Below are 24,530 nucleotides of genomic sequence, written 5' to 3' on the forward strand. Positions count from 1 at the left end.
ATCATATTAGAAAAGAAGAAAAGTTTAAAGTCAGAGATCCAAGCTTTCTTCTTTAAAAAACCAAAAAATGAAGAGTGAAATTCACCCAGAGTAAGAAGAAAGAAAGAAATATAAAGAGCAGAAATCAATGAAATAGAAGATGGCATACAATAAAGAAAAAAAGGGACTTCCCTGGTGGCACAGTGATTAAGAATCCACCTGCCAATGCAGGGGACACCAGTACAATCCCTGGGCCGGGAAGATCCCACATGCCACGGAGCAACTAAGCCCATGCACCACAACTGAGACTGCGCTCTAGAGCCCACGAGCTGCAACTACTGAGCCCGCACGCCACAACTACTGAGCCCCCACGCTGCAACTACTGAAGCCCATGCGCCTAGAGCCCGTGCTCTGCAACAAGAGAAGCCACCACAATGAGTAGCCCCTGCTCACCACAACTAGAGAAAGCCCGCGCGCAGCAAGGAAGACCCAATGCAGCCAAAAATAAATTTAAAAAAAGAAAAAAAAATTTAGGGATTTCCCTGGCAGTGCAGTGGTTAAGATTCCACCTGCCAATGCAGAGGACACGGGTTCAACCCTGCTCTGGGAAGATCCCACATGCCGCGGAGCACCAAAACCTGTGCACCACAGCTACTAAGCCTGTGCTCTAGAGCACACGAGCCACAACTACTGAACCCGCTCACCACAACTACTGAACCCACTCACCACAACTACTGAAGTCCACATGCCTAGAGCCCATGCTCTGTAATGAGAAGCCACCGCAATGAGATGCCCACACACCACAGTGAAGAGTAGCCCCTGCTCACCACAACTAGACAAAGCCTGTGCACAAAAAAGGAGACCCAATGCAGCCAAAATTAAGTAAATAAATAAATAAATAAATTTTTAAAAAAAGCTTCAGGATAAAAAAAAAAATTAATACCAAAAATTGATTCCATTAAAAGGTCAATAAAATTTATAAAACTCTAATTAAACTGATGAAGGAGAAAAAGAAAACATGTAAGTCAACAACACAACAATAAAAGAGGGGATGTAATACTACAGATTCTACACTCATGAAAAGGATAATAAGGGAATATTGTGGACAATTTTATGCCAATAAATTTGACAAACCAGATCATTCATTCTCAATAGGCATGATATCATCCCCAAGTAGACAAAAACTGGTTCTCGGAAGTCCAAAAAAATCTTACTCTCTTTACACATAAAAAATGGATATATAAGTCAGTACATAAACAGGATATATAGCATTATCTGTGGTATTAAAATTTCATGGGGACAGAGGTGGCTAGGAAAACAAAGTCTAAAAAGGATCCTTCAGGGAACAGTAATGAAAAAAGGACTGAGAAACACTGACTTAACTGAAACAAACAAACAAAAAAATCACTGAAAAACATAAATTATGAAAACTGACACAAGAAGAAACAGAAAATCTGAATAGCCTTACATCTATTAAACAATTTGAATTTCTAATTAAAAACCCCTCCATAAAGAAAACCCAAGGCCATCTGACATTAATCACTGGTGAATTCTAACTAAGAATAAAGAAAAAAATAATAGCAACCTAATTCAGAAAGTAAGATATCAAGTCTCCCCAACTTGATTTATAGATTCAAGACAATCCCAATAAAAATCCCAACAAGCTCATTTAATGGAACATAATAGAAAATTCAGAAACAGATCCACAAATCAATTTTTCAATTGATTTTCATCAACAGTCCTTTTCAGCAAATGGTACTAGAACTGGTAATCCATACTATACACAAAAAATTAACTCAAAATGGAATATATATCTAAATGTAAAAGCTAAAACTATAAAAGTCCTAGAAGAAAACATAGGTGAAAAATCTTTGTAATTGTGGAGTAGTCAACTATTTCTTAGACAAGACCCAGAGAGAAAAAAAAAATTTTTTTAAAAGGACCTGGGACTTCCCTGGTGGTGCAGTGGTAAGAATCTGCCTGCCGATGCAGGTGACACGAGTTCAAGCCCTGGTCCAGGAAGATCCCACATGCCAGAGCAACTAAGCCTGTGTGCCACAACTACTGAGCCTGTGCTCTAGAGCCCGCGACCCACAACTACTGAAACCCGTGCACCTAGAGCCCGTGCTCCGCAACAAGAGAAGCCACCACGATGAGAAGCCTGCGCACCACAAAAAAGAGTAGCCCCCACTTGCCACAACCAGAGAAAAGCCCGTGCAGCAACGAAGACCCAACACAGCCATAAATAAATAAATAAATAAATAAATAAATAAAATTTATTTTTTAAAAAAAGGACACTCATTCACTAGTTACTGTCTCTTATTTTTTATATAACCATGATCTGAGAATAAAGTCCGATAAACATCACTGCTGACTAGGACACATTTTACCTGACCTCTCTACTGTAATAAGAACCCAACCATTAGAAGAAAGAGAGAAACAAACTGGAATACCACCCAGGAGGCATGCTCCTTAAAGGAAAATGTCAGCAAGTGTCAACCTTAGACTCTCTAACTGAATTGGCTTGACTCAGCTTATCAAATGATTCTGCTGATTCTAAACACAAAGTACTACACAATTTGTGTGAAGCTGATTATGCTGGTCATAATTTATGATGATTAACATCTCCCAACATTCAGGTTAGCCTCCCACTGAGATGTGCAAACAGGCTGTTAACAATCCAAACAAACCAGAACACAAAACTAGACAGAGAGAACCTGAATAATTTGCGGTTGTTCAAAATGGCTGAAAGAGAACATTCCATATAACAACAACAACAAAAGATAAATTATTTTCCTGCCCTAATCTTTTCCTAAGAACTTCCTTTTCCAAAACAGATACAGCTCTGCAACTATGGTAAAGCTGACATATCTATATATGGCCAGTTACAATGTAAATTTATAAAACACTTTTGAAATAATCAAGGCACTGTGTCATAACCCGTACAGATGTGCTTTCTCAAACAAAGTGATACCACTTCTGGGAATTTATCCTGAACAATCACTGAAAAGAAGAAAAGTGTTACACAAAAATATGTTCATTACCCTATAACCTATAAGGTGACTTAACTTACTTAGATACGTAAAAACAAGGCCATGGTTAAGTACATTATAGCATGTTAACTCAAGAAACTCAGATGTTGTTATCAAAATACTAATCATGAAGACATACAAAAATGATAAAGTCTGGTGGGGCGGAGTCAAGACAGCGTAGTAGGAGGCAGCATAATTCGCAACTCCTCACAACTAGGGCACCTACCTGGCACCCCTGGGGGACCACAGACACCTAAGGGGACAGGAGGAAACCCCAGTGATCGGGTAGGACGTGAGGCTTGGGAGAGTGAAGGGGGAGGAGAAGTGGAGGCCAGACGGGAATGGTGCCCCTGAGGGGCAGCTGGGGGAGGGGAAGGGATAAATTGGGGAACCACTGGGAGGGCAGAGGATCAAAAAGGAGCGTGGCCAGGTTTCCCCTGCGCACTTGGACCCTCCAGGAATCTGTTGAGATCCTGGACCTGATCCTCTGCCCACCTAGGCCTCCTCCAGCTGGGTGGGTCCTGAGGGAGTGGGAAGGAGGTAAGGGGGAGCAAACGTAAAGGCCGGACCTCCGGGACAGCACCCCAAGGGGTGGCTGGGGGAGGGAAGGAGTTCCTACACCCAGCAGGATCCACCCATGGTTAGGAGTTGAGGGGCAACAGGGGAGACCCTGGGGGAGACAGTGGGGGAGGGGCACAAAGGAACGGAAGGGAACCAGGCCAGTGCTTTCCCTGTCCACTTAGGCACCAGGAAGCCTGTTGGTCTCCCAGGCCTAATCCTCTGGCCTCAGAGCCTCCCTTCTGCTGCGCAGAGTCCAAACCCCACCCTTACACCCCCACCCAGGGCCCTACCTCTACACTCAGAGACTCCCTCCAAAGAGCTGGGCCTAAACCCCACTCACACACCCTCACTCAGGGCCCTACCTCCAAACTCCGGAACCCCACACTCCAGAGGCCCTCCTCTCAAGGTGCTGCCTCTCCTCTTCTGTGCAGGTCCTAAGCAGAGGCCCCGCCCCATGCTCAAACATCACCCCCCCACCCGCTTAGGACCCACCCCACCCTAAACCCTGCCCCCACCTAAGTTCCACGCCCTACCTAAACTCCGCCCCCATAGCCTAGGCCTTTTTTTTTTTCTTTATCCCTCTTTTACATTGAGGTTCTGTTTTACCTTGCTGATTCCCTGTTGATTCTTTTATATTTCTATTTTTCCTAATAAATCTTTTATTTTTCTAACTTTTATTCTTTATACTTTGCTAGTGATCTCTCCTTTTGGCTCGCTGTCCCACCCCCCCTTTCTCTTTTCTTGTTTTTGCTGTGGTTTTATTTCACCTTGTTGCAGTTGTTTCAATTATAGTTTTATTTTTTCTAATATATTTTTTATCTTTCTGATTTCATTTTGTTTTTTATTCTTTGACATTGTACTGCTCCTTTTTTTTCTTTCTTTCTTCCTTTTTTTAATTGCATCACGAAGCTTGCAGTTTCTTGGTTCCCAGGCCGGAGGTCAAACACAAGCTCCTGTGGTGTGAGTTCCGAATGCAAACTGCTGGACTAACAGAGAACCTCAGACCCCAAGGAATATCAATCCGAGCGAGGCCTACCAGAGTTCCTCATCTCAGCACCAAGACCCAGCTCTATCAAACTGTCTGCAAACCCCAGTGCTACACGTCTCAGGCCAAATAATCAGTAAGACAGGAATACAGCACCACGCATCAAAAAATAAATTTAAAAAAAAAGACAAAAAATATATGTTACAGACAAAGGAGCAAGGTAAAAACCTACAAGACCAAATAAATGGAGATGAAATGGGCAACCTACCTGAAAAAGAATTTAGAGTAATGATAGTAAAGATGATCCAAAATCTCAGAACCAGAATGGAGAAAATACAAGAAACATTTAACAAGGCCCTAGAAGTGCTAAAGAGCAAACAAACAGTGATGAACAACACAATTACTGAAATTAAAAATACTCTAGAAGGAATCAATAACAGAATAACTGAGGCAGAAGAACAGATAAGTGAGCTGGAAGATAAAATGGTGGAAATAACTGCCAGGGAGCAGAATAAAGGAAAAAGAATGAAAAGAATTGAGGACAGTTTCAGAGACCTCTGGGACAACATTAAACACACCAACATTCGAATTATAGGGGTCCCAGAAGAAGAAGAGAAAAAGAAAGGGTCTGAGAAAACGTTTGAAGAGATTATAGTCGAAAACTTCTCTAACATGGGAAAGGAAACAGTCAATCAAGTACAGGAAGCACAGAGAGTACCATACAGGATAAATCCAAAGGGAAACACACTAAGACACATACTAATTAAACTATCAAAAATTAAATAAAAAGAAAAAATATTGAAAGCAGCAAAGGAAAAGCAACACATAACGTACAACTGAATCCCCATAAAGTTAACAACTGATTTTTCAGCAGAAACTCTGCAAGCCAGAAGGGAGTGGGAGGACATATTTAAAGTGATGAAAGGGAAAAACCTACAACCAAGATTACTCTACCCAGCAAGGATCTCATTCAGATTTGATGGAGAAATTAAAACCTTTACAGATAAGCAAAAGTTAAGAGAATTCAGCACCACCAAACCAGCTTTACAACAAATGCTAAAGGAACTTCTCTAGGCAGGTAATACAAGAGAAAGAAAAGACCTACAAAAACAAACCCAAAACAATTACAAAAACAGTAACAGGAACATGTATATTGATAATTACCTTAAATGTAAATGGCTAAAATGCTCCAAACAAAACAAACAGACTGGCTGAATGGATACAAAAACAAGACCAGTACATATGGTGTCTACAAGAGACCCAATTCAGACCTAGACCCAATTCAGACCCAGTTCACATACAGACTGCAAGTGAGGGGATGGAAAAAGATATTCCATGCAAATGGAAATCAAAAGAAAGCTGGAGGGGCTTCCCTGCTGGTGAAGTGGTTGACAGTCCACCTGCCGATGCAGGGGACACGGGTTCGTGCCCCGGTCCAGGAAGATCCCACATGCTGTGGAGCGGCTGGGCCCGTGAGCCATGGCTGCTGAGCCTGCGCGTCCGGAGCCTGTGCTCCGCAACGGGAGAGGGCACAACAGTGAGAGGCCCATGTACCGCAAAAAAAAAAAAAAAGAAAGCTGGAGTAGAAAGTCTCATATCAGACAAAATAGACTTAAAAATAAAGATTATAGACACTACAAAATGATCAAAGGATCAATCCAAGAAGAAGATATAACAACTGTAAATATTTATGCACCCAACATATAAGCACCTCAATACATAAGGCAAATGCTAATAGCCATAAAAGGGGAAATCGACTAACACAATAATAGTAGGGGACTGTAACACCCCACTTTCACCAATGGACAGATCATCCAAAATGAAAATAAATAAGGAAACACAAGCTTTAAACGACACATTAAACAAGATGAACTAGGGCTTCCCTGGTGGTGCAGTGGTTAAGAATCTGCCTGCCAATGCAGGGGACATGGGTTCAAGCCCTGGTTTGGGAAGATCCCACATGCCGTGGAGCAACTGGGCCCGTGAGCCACAACTACTGAGCCTGCGTGTCTGGAGCCTGTGCTCTGCAACAAGAGAGGCCGCGACAGTGAGAGGCCCGCGCACTACGATGAAGAGTGGCCCCCACTCGCCGCAACTAGAGAAAGCCCTCGTACAGAAACCAAGACCCAACACAGCCAACAATAAATAAATAAAAAATAAATAACATTAAAACTGTATTACTAATATATATATATATATAAAAAAACAAAAAAAGATGAACTTAATTGATATTTATAGGACGTTCCATCCAAAAACAACAGAATACACTTTATTCTCAACTGTTTGTGGAACATTCTCCAGGATAGATCATATCTTGAGTCACAAATCAAGCCTTGGTAAATTTAAGAAAATTGAAATCCTATGAAGTATCTTTTCCCACTACAACGCTATAAGACTAGATATCAATTATAGGAAAAAAAATCTGTAAAAAATACAAACACACGGAGGCTGAACAATATGCTATTAGTTAACTAATAGATCACTGAGGAAATCAAAGAGGAAATCAAAAAATACCTAGAAACAAATGACAAGGAAAACACAACGACCCAAAACCTATGGGATGCAGCAAAAGCAGTTCTAAGAGGGAAATTTATAGCATTACAAACCTACCTCAAGAAACAAGAAAAATCTCAAACAACCTAATCCTATACCTAAAGCAATTAGAAAAGAAGAACAAAAAAAACCCCGGAGTTAGCAGAAGGAAAGAAATCATAAAGATCAGATCAGAAATAAATTAAAAAGAAATGAAGGAAACAATTGCAAAGATCAATAAAACTAAAAGCTGGTTCTTTGAGAAGATAAACAAAATTGATAAACCATTAGCCAGACTCACCAAGAAAAAAGGGAAAAGACTCACATCAACAGAATTAGAAATGAAAAAGGAGAAGTAACAACTGACACGGCAGAAATACAAAGGATCATGAGAGATTTCTACAAGCAACTCTATGCCAATAACATGGACAACCTGGAAGACATGGACAAATTCTTAGAAAAGCACAACCTTCCGAGACTGAACCAAGAAGAAATAGAAAATATAAACAGACCAATCACAAGCACTAAAATTAAAACTGTGATTAAAAATCTTGCAACAAACGAAAGCCCAGGACCAGATGGCTTCACAGGCCAATTCTACCAAATATTTAGAGAAGAGCTAACACCTATCCTTCTCAAACTCTTCCAAAATACAGCAGAGGGAGGAACACTCCCAAACTCATTCTATGAGGCCACCATCACCCTGATACCAAAACAAGACAACGATGTCACAAAAAAAGAAAACTACAGCCCAATATCTCTGATGAACACAGATGCAAAACTCCTCAACAAAATACTAGCCAACAGAACCCAACAGCACATTAAAAGGATCATACACCATGATCAAGTGGGGTTTACCCCAGGGATGCAAGGATTCTTCAATACATGCAAATCAATCCATGTGATAAACCATATTAACAAATTGAAGGAGAAAACCTATATGATCATCTCAAGAGATGCAGAAAAAGCTTTTGACAAAATTCAACACCCATTTATGATAAAAACTATCCAGAAAGCAGGCATAGGGGAAACCTACCTCAACATAATGAAGGCCATATATGACAAACCCACAGCAAACATCATTCTCAATGGTGAAAAACTGAAACCATTTCCTCTAGGATCAGGAACAAAACAAGGTTGCCCACTCTCACCACTATTATTCAACATAGTTTTGGAAGTTTTAGTTACAGCAATCAGAGAAGAAAAAGAAATAAAAGGAATCCAAATTGGAAAAGAAGAAGTAAAACTGTCACTGTTTGCAGATGACATGATACTATACATAGAGAATCCTAAAGATGCTACCAGAAAACTACTAGAGCTAATCAATGAATTTGGTAGAGTAGCAGGATACAAAATTAATGCACAGAAATCTCTTGCATTCCTATACACTAATGATGAAAAATCTGCAAGAGAAATTAAGGAAACAGTCCCATTTACCACTGCAACAAAAAGAATAAAATACCTAGGAATAAACCTACCTAAGGAGACAAAAGACCTGTATGAAGAAAACTATAAAACACTGATGAAAGAAATTTAAAATGATATAAACAGATGGGAGAGATATACTATGTTCTTGGATTGGAAGAATCAACATTGTGAAAATGACTATACTACCCAAAGCAATCTACAGATTCAATGCAATCCCTACCAAACTATCAATGCCATTTTTCACAGAACTAGAACAAAAAATTGCACAATTTGTATGGAAACACAGAAGACCCCGAATAGCCAAAGCAGTCTTGAGAAAGAAAAACAGAGCTGGAAGAATCAGACTCCCTGACTTCAGACTATACTACAAAGCTACAGTAATCAAGACAGTATGGTACTGGCACAAAAACAGAAAGATAGATCAATGGAACAGGATAGAAAGCCCAGAGATAAACCCATGCACATATGGTCACCTTATCTTTAATAAAGGAGGCAAGAATAGACAATGGAGAAAAGACACCCTCTTCAATAAGTGGTGCTGGGAAAACTGCACAGCTACGTGTAAACAAATGAAATTAGAACACTTGCTAACACCATACACAAAAATAAACTCAAAATGGATTAAAGACTTAAATGTAAGGGCAGACAGTATAAAACTCTTAGAAGAAAACATAGGAGAAACACTCTTTGACATAAATGACAGCAAGATCCTTTTTGATCCACCTCCTAGAAAAATGGAAATAAAAACAAAAATAAACCAATGGGACCTAATGAAAATTAAAAGCTTTTGCACAGCAAAGGAAACCATAAACAAGACAAAAAGACAACCCTCAGAATGGGAGAAAATATTTGCAAACAAATCAACGGACAAAGGATTAATCTCCAAAATATAAAAGCAGCTCAATATTAAAAGAACTACTCAATCAAAAACTGGGCAGAAGACCTAAATAGACATTTCTCCAAAGAAGATATACAGATGGCCAAGAAGCATATGAAAAGCTGCTCAACACCACTAATTATTAGAGAAATGCAAATCAAACTACAATGAGGTATCACCTCACACCAGTTAGAATGGGCATCATCAGAAAATCTACAAACAACAAATGCTGGAGAGGGTGTGGAGAAAAGGGAACACTCTTGCACTGTTGGTGGGAATGTAAATTGATACAGCCACTATGGAGAACAGTATGGAGGTTCCTTAAAAAATTAAAAATAGAACTACCATACGACCCAGCAATCCCACTACTGGTCATATACCCTGAGAAAACCATAATTCAAAAGGAGTCATGTACCAAAATGTTCACAGCAGCTCTATTTACAACAGCCAGGACATGGAAGCAACCTAAGTGTCCATCAACAGATGAATGGATACAGAAGATGTGGTAAATATATACAATGGAATATTACTCAGCCATAAAAAGGAACGAAATTGAGTTATTTGTAGAGACGTGGATGGATCTAGACTGTCTAAGTCAGAAAGAGAGAAACAAATATCATACATTAACGCACATATGTGGAACCAGAAAAATGGTACAGATGAACTGGTCTGCAGGGCAGAAATAAAGACACAGATGTAGAGAACAAACGTATGGACACCAAGCGGGGAAAGTGGCAGGGGTGGTGGTGGTGGTGGGATGAATTGGGTGATTGGGATTGACATATATTCACTAATATGTATAAAATAGATAACTAATAAGAACCTGCTGTATAAAAACTAAAATAAAATTCAAAAATCACCCAAAAAGAACCTGAGCTTTATTAAGTCCTGAGACCCGGTGTGTGATCTCAGTTAGAAGACTGTTCAAATCCCAAACTGGGTTTGGGCTGGGTTTGAGTCCCAGCCCATAGGTTCAAGTCCCAATCTGAGTTGCACAATTTCACCTTCATTAAAAAATGTTACTGAAAAAAATTACTTCATTGCTAAAAAGTGCTAACCAGCATCTGAGCCTTCAAAAAGTTTTACTCTTTTGATTGTGGAGGGGTTGAAATATTGCAAGAATTACCAAAATGTGACACAGAGACATGAAGTGAGCAAGTGCTGTTGGAAAAATGGCACCCAAGAGATTTGTTTAACACTGGGTTGCCATAAACTTTCAATTTGTGTTTAAAAAAAAAAAATCTACATAGCTCAATAAGGTGAAGCAAAATTAAACAAGATATGCCTCTAATCACTTTGAATGTCAATGGATTAAATGTATCAATTAAAAGACAGAGACTGAAAAAAAAAAAAAAACAGAGATTGGATCAAAAAATAAGACTCAACTATATGTTGTCTACAAGAAACCCACTTTAAGGACTTCCCTGGCAGTCCAGTGGTTAAGACTCTGTGCTCCCAATGCAGGGGGCACAGGTTCGATCCCTGGTTGGGGAACTAAGATCCTACATGCCACATGGAGTGGCCAAAAAAAAAAAAAAAATTTGAGAAAATTGATAAAGACAAATGTTGATTCTTTGGAAAAATTAATAAAGCTAATATGCTAAAAAAAAAGAAAAGAAAGAAGGAAAGAAAGAAACATACTTTATTTATTTTTTTTTTATTTATTTGGCTGCCTCAGGTCTTTAGTTGTGGCACACAGGATCTTCACTGTGGAACATGGGATCTTTCACTGTGGTGTTTAGGCTCCTCGTTGCAGTGCGCAGGCTTCTCTCTGGTTGTGGCACGCGGACTCCAGAACGTGTGGGCTTAGTTGCCCCACGGCATGTGGGATCTTAGCTCCCCAACCAGGGCTCAAACCCGTGTCCCCTGCATTGGAAGATGGATTCTTAACCACCACACCAGGGAAGTCCCAGAAACCCACTTTAAATACAAAGAGAAATATAGATTAAAAGTAAATGGATGGGGCTTCCTTGGTGGCGCAATGGTTAAGAATCCACCTGCCAATGCAGGGGGCATGGGTTCAAGCCCTGGTCCGGGAAGATCCCACACGCCGCGGAGCAACTAAGCCCGTGCACCACAACTACTGAACCTGCCCTCTAGAGCCCACGAGCCACAACTACTGAGCCAGCGTGTCACAACTACTGAAGCCCACATGCCTGGAGCCCATGCTCTGCAACCAGAGAAGCCACCACAATGAAAAGACTGCACACTGCAATGAAAAGCCTGTGCACTGCAACAAAGAGTAGTCCCTGCTCGCCACAACTAGAGAAAGCCTGTGCAAAGCAACGAAGACCCAACACAACCAAAAAAAAAAAAGTAAATGGATGCAGATTTCCCTGGTGGTCCAGTGGCTAAGACTCCATGTTCCCAATGCAGGGGGCAAGGGTTTGATCCCTGGTCAGGGAACTAGATCCCACATGCCTCAACTAAAGATTCCACATGCCGCAACTAAAAGATCCCGTGTGCCGCAACTAAGACCCGACACGCCCAAACAAATAATTTTTTTTAAGTAAATGGATGGAAAAATGTACCATGCTAACACTAATCAAAAGAAAGCAAGAGTAACTCTATTAATTTCAGACAGAGCAGACTTCTAAGCAAGAAAAGTTATCAGGAATAAAGAAAGGCATTACATAGGGATTAAGTCTCCTAGAAGACATAACAATCCTTAATGTGTATGTGCCTAACAAAAGAGTGTCATTGGTGAGGCAAAAAATGGTAGAACTGCAAGGAGAAATAGATGACCCACTATCACAGTTGGAAATACCAACCCCCCTCTATCACATATGGACAGATCCAGCAGGCAGAAAATCAGTAAGGATATAGTTTAACTCAACAACATCATCAATCAATTGAATACAATAGACATCTACAGACTACTCCAACTAGTAACAACAGAACACACATTCTTCTCAAGCTCACACAGAACATTCACCAAGACAAACCACGTTCTGGGCCATAAAACACACCTTAAATTTAAAACAAGAGAAATCATGCAAAAAAAAAAAAAAAAAAAGAAATCATGCAATGTCTATACTCAGGCCACAATGGAATTAAACTAAAAGTCAATAACAGAAAGAAAATAGGAACACCCCAAAATACATGAAGATTAAACAACTTCTAAATAATTCATGGGTCAAAGAAGAAATCTCAAGAGCAATATAAAAATACTTTGAATCAAGTGAAAATGAAAAATGCATCTTATCAAAATTTGCAGGATGCAGCAAAAGCAGTGCCTAGAGGAGAGTTACAGCATTAAATGCATACACTGGAAAGAAGATCTAAAATCAATCATCTACGTCTATACCTTAGGGCAGGGGTCCCCAAACCCTGGACCGCGGACCAGTCCATGGCCTGTTAGGAACCGGGCCACACAGCAGGAGGTGAGCGGCAGGCAAGTGAGTGAAGCTTCATCTGCCACTCCCCATCACTTGCATTACTGCCTGAACCATACCTCCCTGATCCCCAGTCCGTGTAAAAACTGTCTTCCAGGAAACTGGTCCCTGGTGCTAACAAGATTAGGGACTGCTGCCTTAGGGAACCAGGAAAAAAAAAAAAAAAGTAAATTAAGTACAAAGTAAGCAGAGGGCTTCCCTGGTGGCGCAGTGGTTGAGAGTCCGCCTGCCAATGCAGGGGACGCGGATTCGTGCCGGTCCGGGATGATCCCACATGCCGCAGAGCGGCTGGGCCCGTGAGCCACGGCCACTGAGCCTGTGCGTCCAGAGCCTGTGCTCCACAACGGGAGAGGCCACAGCAGTGAGAGGCCCACGTACCACCAAAAAAAAAAAAAAAAAAAAGTAAGCAGGAAAATAACAAAGAATTACAGCAGAAATCAATGAAATTGACATCAAGAAATAAGTAGAGAAAATAAACCAAACCAAAAGCTGGTTTTTTAATAAAAAGAAAAAACATCAATAAAATTGATAAATCACTAGCTAGGCTGACTAAAAAAAGAGAGGGCACAAATTACTGTACCAGAAATGAAAAAGAGGACATCACTACAGATCTCATGGGCATTAAAAAAATAATAAAGGAGGGCTTCCTTGGTGGCACAGTGGTTGAGAGTCCGCCTGCTGATGCAGGGGACACGGGTTTGTGCCCCAGTCCGGGAAGATCCCACATGCCGCGGAGCGGCTAGGCCCGTGAGCCATGGCCACTGAGCCTGCGCGTCTGGAGCCTGTGCTCCACAACGGGAGAGGCTACAACAGTGAGAGGCCCGCGTACCGCAAAAAAATAATAATAATAAAAATAAATAAAGGAATACTATGAACAACTCTATGCCCGCAAATCTGATAACCTAGATGCAATAGACCAATTCCCTTTGAAAGACACAATCTGCCAACACTCACATGAGAAGAAATAGGCAGTCTGAATACACCTATATCTATTAAAGAAACAGAATCCATAATTAGCCTTCCACAACTAAAAGCAACAGGCCCAGATGGAGTCACTAATGAATTCTACCAAACATTTAAGGAAGAAATTATACAAATTCTATACAATCTCTTTCAGAGGACAGAAGCAGAGGGAATACTTCCTAAGTCATTCTACATGATCACCATTAAACCTAACACTAAAACTAGGCAAAAACATTACAAGAAAACTACAGACCAGTATCTTGCATGAACATGAACACAGATACAAAAATCCTCAACAAATAGTAGCAAATTAAATCTAACAATGTACAAAAAGAATTATACACCATGACCAAGTGGGGTTTATCCCAGATGTGCATGTTAGTTCAACACTCAAAAATTAATTAATGTAGTGCAACACATAAACAGAACAAAAAAGAAAAATCACATATCATATTCAATAGATTCAGAAAAAGCACTGGACAAAATCAAACACTAATTCATGATAAAACTTCTCCATAAACTAGGAATATAGAACATTCTCAACTTGATAGAGAATATCTATAAAAACGCTATAGCCAACATCATACTAAATGGTGAAAACTCAAAGCTTTCCCACTAAGAACAGGAAAAAGGCTAGGATGTCCCCTCTTATCACTCCTTTTCAACACTGTACTAGACATACCAGCTAATGCAACAAGACAAGAAAAGGAAATAAACAATATACAGACTAAGAAAGAGAAAAATAAAACTGTCTTTGTTCACAAATGACACTATCATCTAAGTAGAAAATCCAATTGAATCTACAAAACAATTCCTGGAACTATTAAGTAATTATAGTAAGGTTATGGTACACAAGGTTAGTATAAAATGGCCAATCACATTCCATATACCAGCAATGAACAAGTGTGATTTGAAATGTAAAACACAATAGCACTTACATTGGTAATGAAATAATGTACAAGATCTATAAGAGGAAAACTAGAGAACTCTAATGAACAAAATCAAATAAGAATTAACTAAATAAAGGGATATTCCATGTTCATGGATAGAAAGACTCAGTAATGTCAAGATATCAGTTTTTCGCAACCTGATCTGTAGATTCAATGCATTCCAAATCAAAATTCCAACAAGTGATTTTGTGGATACCAACAAACTTATTCTAAAGTTTATATGGAGAGGGCAAAAGATCCAGAATAGTCAACACAATATTAAAGAAAAAGGACAAAGTTGGAGGGCTGATGTTACTTGACTTTAAAACCTACTATATAAAGCTACAGTAATCAAAACAGTGTGGAACTGGTGAAATAACAAATAGGTCAATGGAACAGGAGAGCCCAGAAATAGACCCACATAAATATAGTTGCCTGATTTTTACAAAGGAGCAAAGACAATACAATGAAGCAAAGGGATTATCTTCAACAAATGTAGCTGGAACAACTGGACATTTCATATCCCCAAAACTGGATCTAGACAAAGATCTAACACCATTCCCAAAATTAACTCACTGCATCATAAACTGATACGTGAAACACAAAACTATAAAAGTCCTAGAAAATAACATAGAAAACCTAGATGACATTAGGTATGGCAATAACTTTTTAGATTATATCTAAAGGCATGATCCAGGAAAGAAGTAAATAAGCTGGATGTTTTTAAAATTAAAAACTCCTGCTCTGCAAAAGACAATGTTGCAAGAATAAGAAAACAAGCCACAGACTGGGAGAAAATATTTGCAAAAGACATATCTGATAAAGGACTGTTATCCAAAATATACAAAGAACTCTTAAATCTCAACTGTAAGAAAATAAACACAACTAAAAAGTGGGCCAAAGACTTTTACAGACAACTCACCAAGATGATATACAGAGCAAATAAGCATACGAAAAGATATTCCACATCATATATCATCAGCAAAATGCAAATTGAAAAAAGGAGGTATCACTGCACAACTACTAGAATGGTCAAGTTCTGGAACACTGACAACACCAAATACTGGTGAGGATATGGAGTAACAGGAACTCTCATTCATTGCTGGTAGGAATGCAAAATGGTATAGCCACTTTGGAAGAGAGATTGGTGCTTTCTTATAAAACTAAATATACTCTTAGCATACTCAGCAATCATGTTCCTTGGTATTTACCCAAAGGAATTAAAAACTCATGTCCACCCCAAAACCTGCACAGAGATGTTTATTCCAGCTTTATTCTTAATTGCCAAAACTTGGAAGCAACCAAATGTCTTTCAGTAGGTGAACAGATAAATAAACTATGGTAGAGCCAGACAATGGAATATTATTCAGTGCTATAAAAAAAAAAAAAAAGATTTACCAAAGCTTGAAAAGACACAGAGGAAACTTAAATGCATATTACTAAGTGAAAGAAGCCAATCTGAAAAGGCTATATACCGTCTGACTCCAACTACATGACATTCTGGAAAAGGCAAAACTATGAAGAAAGTAAGAAGACCAGTGGTTGTCACAGATTGGCAGGGGAAGTAGGGTAGGGATGAATAGGTGGAGCACAGAGAATTTTTAAGGCAGTGAAAATACTCTGTTTGACACCATAATAATGGATACATGTCATTATATATTTCTCAAAACCCATCAAATGTATAACACCAAGAGTGAACCCTAGTGTAAACTACAGACTTAGGATGATTATAATATGTCAATGTAGGTACATCAATTGTAACAAATCTATCACTTTGATAGGAGAAGTTGATAATGGAGGAGGCTATGTATGTGTGAGGCTATGTATGTGTGAGGTAAGAAATCTCTACCTTGTCCTCAGTTTCGCTGTAACCTAAAACAGCTCTAATAAAATGAAGTCTTAATGAAAGTTATACACACACACAAGTACAGGCTGAGAATTTTCCAAAGTAAACAGAGATCTCAAATCAGACCTCAAATCACAGATCCAAAAAGACTATCAAGAAAAATACATTCCATGACCCCAACAAAAAATTCATACCTAAATATTATATTCAAACTGGTAAAAAAAACAAAGATACAGACTACACTGAAGGAAGCCAGAGAGAAAAACATGTTACATTAAAAAGAACAAAGATGAGGATTAAAGCCAACTTCTCATTAAAAACTCTGCAACCAGAAAATAATAAAGTGACATCTTGAAAATGATGAAAGAAAAAACTGTCAAACCATATCCTATAGCCAGGGAAGTATTTCTCAAAAATGAAGGAGATTCAATCTACAACTTTCAGTAAAAAGGAGAACTAAGCAGAACATCAAGTAAATAGAAGACAAACAACACTATAATCCAACCAGACCAAATAGATATCTACAGAACACTCTATCCAACAGTTGCAGAATAAACATTTTCCTCAAGTGCACATGAAATATTCTCCAGGATAGAACATATGATGGTGATAAAACAAGCCTCAACAAACACAGAAAGATAAAAAACATACAAAGCATGTTTTCCAACATAATGAGTGAAATTATAAATAACAGAAGGAAGAAATTTGGGGAATGGACAAATACGTAGAAATTAAATAAAACACTAAGTAACCAATGGGTGAAAGAAAAAATTACAATGGGAAAGCAGAAAATACTCTGAGATGAATGAAAATGAAAATATGTCTTAAAAACTTAAACGATTTAGCTAAAGCAATACTTAAAGGGAAATTTACATCTATCTAATGCCTATATTAAAAAAGAAAGATCTCAAACAAATAACCTAAACTTCCACCTTAAGACACAGAAAAAAAAAGCAAACTAAACCTAAAGAAAGCAGAAAATAAAATAATAGAGGAGAAATTAATTTAAAAAATAGTAAAACAAGAAAAATCAATGAGATGAAAAGTTGGTTTTTGAAAACTAAAAATATTGGCAAACTTTGAGTTAGATCTGAGCAGGGGGAAAAAGAAGACTCAAATAACTAAAAGCAGAATGGCAGTGGAGACATTACTAACAAATACAAAAATAAAAGACAAACTGCCAAAGCTGACTTGTGAAAAAATATAAAAACTGAACAGAACTACAACAGATAAGAAACTGAGGACTTCCCTGGTGGTGCAGTAGTTAAGAAATCTGCCTGCCAATGCAGGGGACATGAGTTCGAGCCCTAGTCCAGGAAGATCCCACATGCCTCAGAGCAACTAAGCCTGTGTGCCACAACTACTAAGCCTGCACTCTAGAGCCCACAGGCCACAACTACTGAAGCCCACGCGCCTAGAGCCTGCGCTCCACAACATGAGAAGCCACTGTAATGAGAAGCCTGCACACCGCAACAAAGGGTAGACCCTGCTCACCACAACTAGAGAAAGCCCACAATGAAGACCCAGTGCAGCCAAATATAAATACATTTTAAAAAATTGAATTAGTAATCAAAAACTATCTACAAAGAAAAGCCTAGGCCCAGATGGCTTCACTGGTGAATTCTGTCCAACAATTAAAGAAAAATAATATTAAATCTTCACAATCTTTTCCTAATATAGAACAGGAGGGAACAATGTTCAACTCATTCTATGAGGCCAGTATTAGTCTGATACCAAATCCAGACAAAGACATCACAAGAAAACTACAGAACAATATCTCTTATGAATGTAAATGCAAAAATTCTCAACATAATGTTAGCATACCAAATCTAGAAGTAATATAAAAAGATTACACACTATGACAGAGTAGAATTCATCCCAGGAATGGAAGGTTGACTTAACATATGAAAATCAATTAACACACCAAATTGACAAAAGACAAAACCCATATGATCATCTCAATGGACAAAGAAAAAGCATTTGACAAAATTCAACACCGCTTCATGATAAAAACATTTTTAAATGGTTATAAATGGTTAAAGTAGTATATTTTATGTTATGTGTATTTTATAATAAAAATATTTTTAATAAGCAAAGAAATGACCAATAAGCACATGAAAAGATGCTCAACAGGGCTTCCCTGGTGGCACAGGAAAAAAAAAAAAAACCTCAATGAGATACTATTTCACACCCACTAGGATGGCTGTAATGGGGGAAAAAAGAAAAAGGAAAATAACTGTTGGCAAGGATATGGAGAAACTGGAACTCTCATACGATGCTGGTGGAAATGTAAAATGGTGCATCCATTTTAGAAAGCAATCTGGCAGTTTCTCAAACAATTAAATATTGAGTTACCATATGACCCAGGAATTCCACTCCTAGCTATATTACTCAAGAGAAATGGAAACATACAGCCACATAAAAACGAGTACTTGAATGTTCACAGCAACTTTAGTCAATAACCAAAGAGGAGAAACAACTCAAATATCCATCAAATAATGACTATATAAACAAAACATGGCACAGCAATATAGTGGAATAATATCTGGCAACAAAGGAATGGAGTACTAATACATGCCAAAACACAGATGAACCTGAAAAAATTAAGTACAAAAACCAGTCATGAAAGACTACATATTATATTATTCCATTTATATGGAATGTCCAGAATACGCAAATCTATAAAGACAGAAAGTAAATTAATAGTTGCTTAGGGCTGGGTGGGATGAGGGCTTTGGGTTACTGGATAAGTATATAGGGTTTCTTTCTGGAGCGATGAGAATATTCTAGAATTAGACTGTGGTGATGGTTACACAACTCTGTTAATATACTAAAACCCACTGTATATTTCAATGATGAACGTATTATATGATGAATAAATTGAGTGAGTTATATCTCAGTAAAGCAATTACCATAAAAATGGAGAAATACATTTTCAGACAAAAATAAAAGAGAGAATTAATTGGTCTACGTTAAAATAAGTGATAAAGGAAGCTCTTCCAGCAGAAAAAAACATGATACTGGACAGAAACTGGGACCTACACAAAGAAATAAAAAGCCCTTGATGGCACATATAAAGGAAAATATGGAATTGTTTATTTATTTCCATTCCTCTGAAAGTCATTTAACTATCTAAAGCAAAATAGTATCAATGTATTGTGTTATAATATATGCAAAAGTAAAACGTATGGTAAAAATAACACTAAGGAGGGTAGAAAGGAATCAGGAGTCTTTATACGAGGGAGTCTTTATACTACGTGTAAAACAATATGACATTATTTGAAAGTAACTGTGATTAATTAAACATGTATACTGTAAACTCTAGAGGAACCACTAAATATTTTTTTAAAGAGATATAAGGTAAGTAAATAGTAGAAATTAAATGGAATCATAAAATAATACTCAACAAATTCAAAAAAGAACAGAAAAAGAAGGAACAATTGGAACAAATAAACAGCTTTCAATCCAATTACGTCAATAATTACATTAAATAGAAACGTAAAGGACAATTAAAAAGTCTGAAATTGTCAGGCTGAATTTTAAAAAAATTTAAAAGACTAAGACTGGGAAAAAGAGAATGACACAATTATATAAAAACGTGAAACACAGACAGCAAGCAAACAACTATCAACAGTCTACCAATGGTGACAAAAACCTAACTATCAATTGATAAAGATTACTGCACCTCAAAAAGTAACTATTATCAATAATTCTCAAGACTGAAAATAACTTGAGTACATTCAACAGATCTAACCATAATGACAGCCACCTCTAGATATAACACAATGATTTAGCAACAACAACAAAAATTATGGTTAATTTTATAAGGCTGAGAATTATACCTTAAATCACCAAAATTCAAATTAACAGTGAAAAAAATCCTTCTTTATCTTCAATCAACTGTTGTAATAATTTCAGCTAGTTATCATAGTTTTGAAAACTTCACTGAAATACTTAAACATCTCACATGGCATTAAAATGCAAAAATATAGTAATTATTAAACGACTTCACAATTGAGTAACAAAGTCAGAAGAGAAAAAACTTGCAACAAAGGATTTTTCTGATACTGTGATTTATAATAATAAATATATACCTAATCTTTGCCTCTGGCCCTGTCACAGAGCTCCTAATACCCTTGGAATTTCCTCAATGAAAAGAGCAATAAAGGTGTCTTGTTATTTGTAACAATCCCCTCTTCGGCACACCACAGGCTATGTTAATGAACTTACTTTTAGAAAGCCCCTAAGGATGGGGGCTGGTCGCCAGGGGAACCAACCAAGGTATTAGAGGATTAGAACTTTCATTCCAACTCCCCAACGTCCAAGGAAGGGAGAGGGGCTGGCCGGAAGTTGAGCCAATGGCCAATGATTTAATCAACCATACCTTCATAATGAAGCCTCCATAAAAATACATGAACTACAATGTTTGGTGAGCTTCCAGGTTGGTGAATATGTGTGTCTACTGGGAGGATGACATACCTGGACAGGACATGGAGATCCGCACCCCTTTTCCTATATCTTGCCCTATGCATCTCTTCCATCTAGCTGTTCCTGAGTTATACACTTTATAACAAACCAGTCATCTAATAAGTAAACTGTTTCCCTGAATTCTGAGAGCCATTTTAACAAATTAATCAAACCCAAGAAAGGGGTCATGGGAACCTCTGATTTATACCAAGTCAGTCAGAAGCACAGGTAACAACCTGGAATTGCAACTGCTGTCTAAAAGAAGGGATAGTCCTACAGAATTAAGCCCTTAACTTGTGGGATCTGAGAGTGTCAGATTTCCTTATATTGTAGGGCACCCGGTGTCTGCCAGAGAGCTGGAGAACCGCTTGGTGTGGGGGAAAAGAAAACCTACACATTTGATGACCAGAGTGAAGTGTTAAAAATACGGGAAACACACAGAAGAGTTTTTCCCTAAAAATTTTAATGAACAAAAGAGTAAAACACACCATTATTGGAGCCACTAAGTGACTTTCTAAGTGTTATCTGCATGTTATTGATGAGGAAACAGAGGTAGGCTGAAAGTAGTGGCTTGCCTAAAGTCCACACAGTAAGGTGGAGCAAGGATTCAAATCCAAGTGTGCCTAACTCTGAAGGTCACATTTTTAATTTCAACATTGTCTTTAATAAGTCATTTATATATGCTATAGGTTAATTGTGATCCCTACAAATTTTAATGGAACCCAGAATTAACAGGAAGCACACACAACCTTATTCAGAGAAACCTCTTCCTAATGAAGAAACCAGTGTCAGGTCTACGATTGTTGTAATTTCGAAACCATTCTCAACACAAAAATGAAAACATACGTGCAATTTTTCTTTTAGCCAAACACTTTGCTCTATTCAACTGTTTTGTCTTCATTTTCTGCAATCCATTCTCCTCCTTTGGTTCCTGTTGCAAAACAAGAAGTATAATCAGGGTGACTGCCATTAGAAGTAGTACTCTTTCTACCTCCTCTACAGCCAACAGAGGCCACTGAGCCTCTGAAGAATCAGTGGTGGTTTTAAATGTTCAAAGAAAACATCAGAAAAAGATTCTTACGGTAGAAAAAGGAAAATGTAGACTCAGAACCAGTAAAAATTAAAAATCATAACATACTGACATAATTATCTGTCATATACAAGCTCATGTAAAACTGGTCCATCTGCAAAATACCTGCAAGTACGCATCCAAGTTTAGAGAAAACTTGATTCAAGGTTTAAAAATCAATAATGGGGCTTCCCTGGTGGCGCAGTGGTTGAGAGTCCGCTTGCCGATGCAGAGGACACGGGTTCGTGCCCTGGTCTGGGAAGATCCCACGTGCCGCGGAGCAGCTGGGCCCATGAGCCATGGCCACTAAGCCTGCGCATCTGGAGCCTGTGCTCCGCAATGGGAGAGGCCACAGCAGTGAAAGGCCCACGTACCGCAAAAGAAAAAAAAAATCAATAATAAAGTTTAAACTCAGTGCAGAGTCACTTATTTTAAATCAGTACTTTAAAAAGCAACAGAACTGAGGAAAAGTATGCAACATATTTATCAGATAAAGGGCTAATTTTCCTTATATATAGAGCTCTTATAAATCAATACAGAGACCAATATTTAACCTCCTCCCATAGACAAAGAATATGATAAAACACTTCATAGAAAAACATACACAAGGGGCTCATAAGTATGTAAATCATAACAATTATATAGATACTTTTTTAAACCTATATTAATAGTAAAAATGAAAATGTTTTATAAAACATTTATTGTGGGGAAACAGGTACTTTCATACCACTGATGGAATACAATGGATGCAAATCATTATTTTGTGTACCTGGAACTAATACAGCATTGTATGTAAATTATACTTCAATTACTCTGTGTGTGTGTGTGTGTGTGTGTGTGTGTGTGTGTGTGTGAACACTGGGAGGAAATGCATCAAAATGCTAATGGTGGGACCTCCTTGGTGGTCCAGTGGTAAAGAATCTGCCTTGCAATGCAGGGGATGCAGGTTCAATCCCTGGTCAGGGAACTAAGATCCCACATGCCGTGGGGCAGCTAAGCCCTTGTGCCACAACTACTGGGATCATGTGCCTCAATTACAGCCCATGTACTGCAAACTAAAGAGCCCACGCGCTCTGGAACCCGCGTGCCACAACTAGAGAAGAGAAAACCTGCACACCACAACTAGAGAGAAGCCCACGCACCACAATCAAGAGCCCACACACCACAACAAAAGATCCCACGTGCCTCAACAAAAGATTGTGCGTGCCACAACTAAGACCCAACGCAGCCAAAAATAAATTAAATAAATAAATCTTTAAAAAATAATAATTAAAAAATGCTAATGGTGGTTATGTCTAGAGGGTGGGGATTATGGGTGATTATCATGTTTTAGTTTAGGCTTCTGTGTATTTCTAATTGCCTGCAATTAGGTATTGCTTGTAAAATCAGGAAGAAAACAATATACGTCATTAAAAATGAAAAAAAAAGAATACAGACAAAGGTGATCCAATAAATGTATAATTGGGTTCTCTAAAGAAGAAAACAAAACAATGAAAAAGACTAACATAAACACTATAATCAAAAAAAAATTTATAAGGGAGAAAACACCTGAATCTACAAAGTGAAAGTATATACGATTTACCTGGGAAAATGGACCCTGAACAGTCAATTTCCAGACATATACTAATATACCTATCTCATCCAAGAAAAATTTTTAAAGCATGCAGACTAACAAAAAGGCCTAATTACTTACCAAAAAAAGGAAAATAAACTGGACTTATGAAATGCAACATACAAAGCAACAAAACAAGGTGGCAGCATTTTAAAGAAACTCAAGGGAAAAAATATTTTTTTAAACCAAGCATTTTGGATTCCAACAAGCAGTCTTTCAGATATCAAGATTATACAGAAACAGTATCAAACACATAAGAACTCAGGAAATACTATACTCACAAGGCCTACCTGTCAAATCTAATTAAAAACAAGCACTATTCAACTAAAAAATGATTTTAGAGAAACTTGGCAAAAGAACTGATAGTGAATATTTAATATATTAAATTTTGGAACTAAGACTAAAAGTACAGGTGAGAACAGAAAAAAGCATGTAAATATTATATGCAGAAATGATGCAACTAATAAATGAGAGAAGACAGAAGTGTTAAACAGAATAAGTTCATTGACTATTACATGCACTATAAGTGAAAGTCAAAGGATACTATTTACAACTGACAAACCAGATCACAGAAAGCTAAATTTTTAAAAATAAGGAAGAAAGGAGTTATAAAAGTCATTAATATAAGATAAACTCTGGGCTCCCCTGGTGGCTCAGTGATTGAGAATCCGCCTGCCAATGCAGGGGACACGGGTTCGAGCCCTGGTCCGGGAAGATCCCACATGCCACGGAGCAACTAAGCCCATGCACCACAACTACTGAGCCTGCGCTCTAGAGGTCACGAACCACAACTACTGAGCCCATGCACCACAACTACTGAAGGCCGCGCACCTAGAGCCCGTGCTCCGCAACAAG

At 38.2% G+C, this 24,530-nt stretch overlaps 1 protein-coding gene across 4 annotated transcripts in view; it reads right to left on the reverse strand.

The window, feature by feature from the left end:
- Nucleotides 1-24,530, reverse strand: part of LOC111169844 (BRCA1-A complex subunit RAP80) — a 137,318-nt gene that overhangs the window by 65,002 nt on the left and 47,786 nt on the right. For all 4 annotated transcript variants that reach the window (XM_089909722.1, XM_089909721.1, XM_089909724.1 and 1 more), the window contains exon 3: nucleotides 21,841-21,925. In XM_089909722.1, coding sequence (XP_089765848.1) covers nucleotides 21,841-21,925 — 85 coding nt within the window. The remainder of the gene's footprint in view (nucleotides 1-21,840; nucleotides 21,926-24,530) is intronic.

Source organism: Delphinapterus leucas, chromosome 3 (genome assembly GCF_059928025.1).
Source record: "Delphinapterus leucas isolate spDelLeu-1000000601 "Yukka" chromosome 3, BTC_Dleu_Yukka2, whole genome shotgun sequence".
Classification (NCBI taxonomy): domain Eukaryota; kingdom Metazoa; phylum Chordata; class Mammalia; order Artiodactyla; family Monodontidae; genus Delphinapterus; species Delphinapterus leucas.